General features: G+C 40.7%; 1 protein-coding gene across 1 annotated transcript; it reads left to right on the top strand.

Annotated features, from left to right (window-relative positions):
• The first annotated feature begins 472 nt into the window (after positions 1 to 472).
• IL22 (interleukin 22) lies at positions 473 to 2512 on the top strand. Its single transcript, XM_072326953.1, has 5 exons — positions 473 to 676; positions 1384 to 1449; positions 1545 to 1685; positions 1926 to 1991; positions 2399 to 2512. The coding sequence occupies exons 1-5, from the start codon at positions 473 to 475 to the stop codon at positions 2510 to 2512; spliced, it is 591 nt and encodes a 196-aa protein (XP_072183054.1).
• The last annotated feature ends 5575 nt before the right edge of the window (positions 2513 to 8087 follow it).

The raw sequence follows: 8087 nt of genomic DNA, 5'->3' as shown, positions 1-8087 counted from the left end.
TTAGTATGGCACAATCGGCACAAAAGGCACAAATCTATGAACTTCTCAGAGGTTTTTATGAGAAAAGGATTCAGGATCCCAGTCCCAGTAAAAGCCCCTGCTTTGTCCCTGGATTAAAAATCGGTTTGCTTTATAAGAACCTGAAGGTTACAATTGCCTTGAAGTTGTATTTGTGGGTTTTGTAGTGGTTAGGAAGTTCTCAGAAGAAGATACAGGAAAGTAAGAGACTTGCTGATGTCATTTTTAATTCACCACCAATGCTCCCCCCAAAAAAAGCTGAGAGAGATGTTGATGTCCCTATATAAGGCACACCTCACCTCCTTCACAGCACATCTAGAATCACAGCAAAGGTAAGGCTTGCAGCTGTTCTGCCTCTCTCCCTTTGCCCTTGCTCACTCTCCCCAGTGCTAACACTGCTTTCTCTCATCAGTGCTGAGTGCTGTAACTACAGCCCCTGGGACAGACGTGAGCCATGGCCACCCTGCATACCCTGACCAGGATTTTCTCAGGATGGGTCATCTTCTGCTGCTGTTGCTGTTTCCCCCTTCTTCTCACCAGCCCTCTGCCTCCAAAAGGGATAGGGATGGTTTCCAATGCCCATCAATCCTGCAGGCTAAGGAAAACCAACTTCCAGCAGCCCTTCATCAGGAATCGCACCTACACCTTGGCTGAAATGGTATGATAACTCACTTTCCCTTCATGGCAAGATGTGAGGACCTCCTGCTCTGCCATTGCCCTGGTTTCTTGCCTTCATCATTTATCTCTCTTTCTTCTGCACTCATACAGAAAACAAAAACAAAAACATTTGCAGTGGGACAGAGGTTGACATGTGAAATAGTTCCATTGCCCACTGGTGCTGTGGCCAAGGGAAGCTGCTCAGCTCCTCTGGAGCGGCTGCTGCTACACAGGGACAATTGTGAGATATGATATTAAATTACTCTTGTTCTCAGAGCTGGGCATGTCTGTCTTTCCAGCTCTATGCCTGGACAGGTTTCTTGGCCATCTCTATCATGTGTGGATCTCCCCCCACATACACCATCGAGGGCTGCACTGTGGGAGATGATGCAGCACTGCGGGAGATGCTGAGGATGGCTACCCGCAGGTTCTGGTTTAGTCATCGTAACCACTACGGCCTCTGATGTTTACAAGAGGGACAGGAATTCAGATTTCTGCTTATTTACTTTCCTGTGACCTTGATTCTTATGCAGAAGTGGAAAGAAACAGCTGAATTTTCCAAGCTTACCTTCCTGTACCTTACCTACCTGCTTACAGTGTCCATTTCTTTTTGTCTCTGGAACTGTTATTGGTGAAACCTCAGGGTTCACTGTTAATTTTTAGGTAAGTCTCCCATCCTCACCTGACATTTCCTTTTTTCCCCCTCAGGCCAGGGTCTCAGATCAGGACACTGACAACAGACTCATTGGTCAGCAAATCTATGTCAACATCAGGGTGAGTCTTCCAGCTAGAGACAGATCCCCTGTCCTTCTGCAGCACTCGTTGGCCTCTTTCCACAACTTAACATGACCTCTTACTTAAATGCATAGGAGAACAACCGCTGCTACGTGATGAAGAGGATTGCAGAGATTATAGTGAAGGATGTCCTCACAGAGGCCAAGGAGCGGTACCCGTATGCTGAGGATGTGGCACAGTTCCTGGCATCCCTGATCTCGGAGCTGAGCAGATGTGTAAGTAGCGTTGGGTTTCTTTCCCTTGGCTGTGATTCTTGTCACTGCTCCTGAATCTCAGAAAGCTGCAAACAGTGGCAAGAGACAGTGATATGAAAGGAAACCTCAGATCTAAGATATCGAACTGGAGGTTGATAGAAACATGTGAAAAGGGGAAAAAAGAAAAGAAAAGAAAAGAAAAAGAAAAGCAGCATATTGTCACAGTCAATGTCACCTCTGGATATTTTCTCTTTTTTTTAGAAACACTCAGGAAACAGAGAACATATTGAAAAGAACCTGGAAGGGATGAAGAGCAAAATGAAAGAGGTATATTTTTCCCCTGTTTTTAAGAAGTGCCATTGAAAACTCCAGTTGTTTAACTAAAGTAAAGCTGACAGAGTTAAGAAGCCAGCTCTGGAATTTATATAAGAGGTGAAGTTTGAAGGGGCATTAAAGAGGAGACGAGTGATGTTTCCACTTCCAGAGTTCCTTCATGTGTGCTGTTAACTCTGCATATCTTATAGTAATTAGCCCTTAGAAATAGAGCTGCAAGCTACTGTATATACTAGACCGGATTTGAATGAGCTAGTTTATATTTGATGATATATTGACTTTAATAGAACTACTTGTGAGAAAGAGGAGAGTAAGTTCTCAGTGCAGTTTCTGCAACAAGACTAATTTAAGTCTTCTGAGAAATGGAGGGATATTAAGAACCGTGTTCTGCTCTTTTCTAGTTGGGAGAGAACGGAAAGAACAAAGCCATCGGAGAACTGGATTTACTGTTTGACTACATAGAAAATGCTTGTACTGATGCCCCGAAGAAGGGAGGGAACAAGAAGAAAAACTGAAAAAAACCCAATCAGATTAGCCTTGACGGAATGTCTCCCAGAGTTCTTACTATTACCCACATTGATTAACTACTGCGCAAAAAATCCTGCCCATAGATGTAGCACATTTTTCAATCTGTACCAGACGTAGCAGATCAGGTGGGCATAGATGGACACATATTACCGCCTTCTTTGAAAATGAAGACTGCAGAACAGCGTTTGTTGCTCCACTTCAGTGTTGCACACTGGTTATTTTCAAAGGCATGCTCCTATCCTGCTCATCTGCACCGGAATAAGACAACTCTCTGTATATCATAGGCTGAGATTTGACACCTCTGAGTCATCTTTGGCCGAGGTAGGCAGTGCCCCGTAGCCAGGAAGTTTTCAGCCTTTGACTTCAAAATCTCCCTTGTGTATGTTGCCCTCTTCTGACCTTTACCTGAAAAGCTGGAACTTTAGACATTCAGAAATTAGTTTTGTTGCTGATATTTAATGGTAACTTATTTTAAGGTAATAATTTTGTAGTAATTTTACGGTACTTGTATTTATACAGATTAATTAAAACATAGCCACAGGGATGTATTTATGGAGACCAGAGGCTTCAGAGTGAGCTGTAAAATTAAAACTGCTGTGTAATATTTATATGCAGATGGATTGTTTTATAAATGCTTATTTTTTTTTAATTTATTATAATAAAGAGATATTGGTTTTCAAATACTGCCATCTTACAGAGCTTTTCTCTTTTACTGAAAGGCAAGGGAGGTGGCGTATCGTGCCTGGGGGGCTGCTGGGCTGAGTCACTGTATTCTTGTATCCAGAAAGGGTGCAAACTCAGTCTGGGGACAGGATTCTTCACTGAATCTGAAATTTCAGTGTACCACAGGCCAGGGCTTTGTGGGGAGTGTGTGGATCAGCCTTTCTTGTGGGGAGATGCTGGAAAAATAGCACTCCTGAGAATCTTTGGTGTGGTTCACTCAATCTGCCTAAGTAGTTCTCCTAAGGTAAGGTCCTATCTTGAACGGCCACTGGCAGAAAGTTTCAGACTGTCCGCCCCTGAGTCAGATGAGACAGAGATAAATGGACAAGTAGCAGGAACTACATGAAAACTCACTGACCCATAGTGCTAAGACAAAGAAGTGCTCAGCAGCACCATGGATTTGGGAGCATTCAGAAGAGAACTGCTTGGTGTCATTATCAGTTCCTTCAGCAGCGTCCCCTGGGCAAACAAGTTGCTCTGGTACACCCAGGATCATTAGTGGCTGCATGAAGGTTAAAGAGGTCAAAAAGCATCCAAATAGTGAAAGAAAAAAGTGTTCTAAAGAGATATCTTTAAGACTCCTCATGAGTGGGTATTGTGATGTGCTACAAATACTGGCAGGAAAATATTTCTGCCTGTGTAGCTTCCTCAGTTACTCAAAGAGAAATCAAAACTAATCCAGTTGTAGTTGCAATGTCTTACATCAGGTGCTGTAATGAATTAGCATTAAAGCAGTATTAAACTATGCCTTGTTGATTGTGATCCAGAGGGATTTCAAGACAAAAGCAACCATCCATACCCAATAAGGAAATTTTTTATGAGAGCTGAAATAACACTTGTAGGAACTCACGTTCTAAACTGATACATGATCCATCTGGGTAACGATGTTCATCACCTGTCAAACTAGGTGCAATCAGCATGGTTTACTTTGCTCCACACTCTCCTTTCTATCTCACAATGTAGGAATTATGTGCCTGTTCACAGGCAAGGAAGAAGTGACCCAACAGAGATAGCCAGCTAGGCTTTGTTACCATGTGACAGCTTTAGGGATTTAACCTTTTATTATATTGAAAAGGATATTCATTTTCTTACTTGTGACATAAGAAATTATATTGTCATGAGTTCTTGGCTGACAGCCTTTATCATTCAAACTTGCAACAGCTGACAGCAAAGAGAGGGAAGCTAAACACAAATTAGGGAATTCATCTCACTGACTATCGATGACCTTCTCCCAAAGATATACTTGACTCCCTTTACAGGTGATGGAAAGTAAAAAGAATTATCCAGGTGTGATTTGTTTGAACTCCATTAGAAGTTTATAAAGATAATGCCACCAAACAGAATGAGGTGGAATTATTCTAGAAATACTTGTCTTCTTCCTTGTTTAGAAAGACTAGACCAAGAACTACTTGCGCTATTGCTCACTGATATAATCTCTTTACCAATGGATGATTAACTTCCTTCTTTTTTCTACTTTTTCTATTCCCCTTCTACATTGTCCTTTTTTTTAAGCTGCACTACCCAGAAATGTCAGATGCATCTCTTGAACTTTCCATGTTCTGGCTAAACCTAAACAAACCATTTGTCCACAAGTGCAGAAGACAGTCATTCATCTATTTATTAACTTCTCTAATCTTGAAAATCAACAGCTAAAAGATTCTACAGCAGAAACCTAATGAGCTGGAGCCCTGAAAATGTCACACAGCAGGATAGGCAGAATGTCCTACTAAGTTTTTTCTTGCAGGACACATGTGGCTTGTGGATGTGTGACAGATGGCAGGTAGGATTTCCCTTACAGCAGGGGAAATGTCTGGGACAGTTACTGACCAGAAGAAAATAAAGATGTACTTCCAGTCAGGCATGCTGGGTTTCATTTCAATCAATAGTTACAGCTCAGAAAAGGGAAATAGAATTGAAATATTTCATTCTGACGTTTTCTAAAGAAAATAGTTTTGCACTTGGAAATAGTGCTTCGGTTCAGAGTTTTACCTACGTTTTCTCTCAAATGATAAAAAGAGATTTGAAAGCACAATTTGTTGTTTCATTTTGAGTTGGATGAGTGCTTTGGGTTGACTCCAAATTAATTTTCTGTCTTGATTTTTCAGTTGGGTCACCCAACAGAAACTCTGTTGCTCACACAATTCTAATTTCCGTTGCCCTATTTTCCTCTCCTCACTCCTGCCCAAGACAAGTCACGGACAGTTTGCGATTCCAAGAGGTCCTTGACCTAACGTTGTTAGGGAGGGCATCTGCTCCACATCCTCCACTGAGAACACCTCTGCTGCAGATGGTGATGGACTTCTCACAGGGCACAAAATGGACAGAACTACCTACTGCCAAATTTGCTTCTGGTTGACTTTTCCTTCCTGTTGCTCACAGCTGGGGACCGGAACAGACACTTTTTTTTGCTAAATAGATAACTATAAAACATTTGTCTAACTCTGAAACTTCATGTAGAGAAAACAAGGGAACCCAATGCAGAGAAGTTTCCACATCCTGCTCAGTAAGTATTGGTGACATGGTAGGAAACCTCTCTTAAATACATCATATTGAGCATTACTCAGTTACAAGATTTACATATTCTGTGTCTGAATATATACTCTTTAAGTGACCTAGAATAAGAAAGTTTTTCCAATTTGCTGCTGGAACTGTATTCTAGAGAATGCAAAGAGGTGAAGCTATCCCAATGGTTATCCAGCAGCCTGTGCTTTAAAGCACAGCTAAATAAATTCTACTTTAAAGAAGTTATGGATTGCATATGGATTGCATTGAACAACCATAAATGCCTGATAATCCTTTCATTCGTAACTGTAACCAGTAGCCAATAGATGTTTGTTAAATGAGCGTGATCTGGAGCAGAACTGGCCTATTATTGTGAAGCAGGTTTGGCAGAGACGTTGATGTCAGTCTCAGGCTCATTACTGATGTTGCTGATTACAGCTGTTTGTGAAAAAGATGAAGGCCATGTAAAGAAGAAAAACCTAAACACATTTCTGTAGGACTCTGGGGATATTTGGGAGGCAGTTACCCAATTACATGGTACATAAAACAAGATACTTGGATTAGAAAGCAGTGCAGCCTCTTGTGAGATCCAGACCATGATTCCATGTTGTTCAAGAATTTGTTAGCAAGACTTATTTGGGTGAGATAAATGGTTAAATACAAAATGTGCTGAGGCTGATGATATTTCTGGGGCCACGTGTGGCTCTAAAATTGTATCTATTTATAGCAACCTTTTTTGAGATAACTAATAGCCAGATCTTATCAGGTGAACTGTACGAATTTCAGCACTAACAAAAGTGCTAAACCTCTGTGTAAGTGAAAAGGTTTATTCTGAAGTCTAGGCAGTTGCTCTCTGCTTAACCTTTAAATTTCAAATCTCTGACCAAATATATTGATATCTGTCTTTGCATTTGTAATACACTGATAAAAGATTTAGAAAGGAAAGTATTCTTGCATCTTTCCTTCTCTAAGAAAAAAAATAAGAAGAATCAACTTATTTTCAACAAATTGACTCGTGAAACCTAAATGTAAATGTTTTCTTGGTTATAAAGTTTATTAAGGCACGACATTAAATATATGTAGCTAACTAGACTTTGTCTTAAGTTAATACTTCTCATCACACGTCTCCAAATTTCTGGTTTGCATTTCTTTAAAATGTAATTCCTGCCACTCCTGAACAGCAGAAGAAGATTCAGATTCTCTCTCTTTCTTGTGTTTTATCCCCCCCCAAAATGAATAACTGACATCTTAGATAGATAATCCCAGATTTAGAATCCCAGGTTTAGAGGTATCAGATCTGATATTCATTCTTTCTCAGATAGGTAAAAAATGGAGAACACTTGTTTGTCATGCACAGAATTTAGCAAAAATGCATGTCTTGTTTATAAGCATGAGCTTGATAAGTACAACACAGTGGTCATTGCTGTTGCACATAAGAGAAGATAAATAATGTTCAGAAAAGCATTTGGTTTGGTGGGATCCATGCCTTTCTCAGAAAATGCAAGACTGTTACTTAGACACTCATCTTAGTTTAAGCTTGGGTGGAACTGTTTTCTTCAGTGTCTGGCATGGTGCTCTGTTTTGGTTCTAGGAGAAAAACAATGATGATAACACACTGATGTTAATAGCTGCTGCTATGCAGTGTTGTACTGAGCCAAGGCCATTTCCAGCAAAGGGCCCAAGGAGATGGGAAGGAACAGAATTAGGACAGATAACTTACTTTAACTAGATAAGTAGATATTCCATACCATATGACATCATGCAGAAGGAGTTTTAAAGGGGGTGGGAGTTCATCTGGCTCTCTTCTGCTGAGCTTTAGTTGGGGGACTGTGAGCAATTCCTTGTTCATCACTTGTTATATGTGTTCATATATATATGTATATATTTGTCATAATTATTATCCTTTTCTTTTCCTCTAACTTAGTAAATAGTTTTATCTCAACCCACAAGTTCTACTTGTTTTTTTTATTCTCTTCCCCATCAGACTGGGAATGGGGTAAGCAAACAAATGGCTGTGTGGTGCTCAGCCATATGCCAGGTTAAACCACAACACCAACTGTCTGATTTAACTTGACATAAGGTTGAAGCCTCCAAAACAGGAATCTGCTCAGTGATGGCTTCATGCTCGCATTTTCAAACTGTCAGTGATCCAACTGTTACATGACAAGAACTTCTGGTCAGTGACTGGGATTAAAAACAAAGCAGTGGCCAACCCTACAATCCAGCAAGCCAGTACAATTGGCTTACTCATTTTCATAGTGACCTTGTATCAGTCATGTTCCTTACCTTGGGTGCCAGAAAACTAGCCAGCTACTAGTTGGTAGCCTAGTGATGCTG

This window comes from Excalfactoria chinensis, chromosome 1 (assembly GCF_039878825.1).
Source record: "Excalfactoria chinensis isolate bCotChi1 chromosome 1, bCotChi1.hap2, whole genome shotgun sequence".
Lineage (NCBI taxonomy): Eukaryota > Metazoa > Chordata > Aves > Galliformes > Phasianidae > Excalfactoria > Excalfactoria chinensis.
Note: the sequence above shows the minus strand (reverse complement) of the source record. Positions and strands in the feature narration are given on the sequence as shown.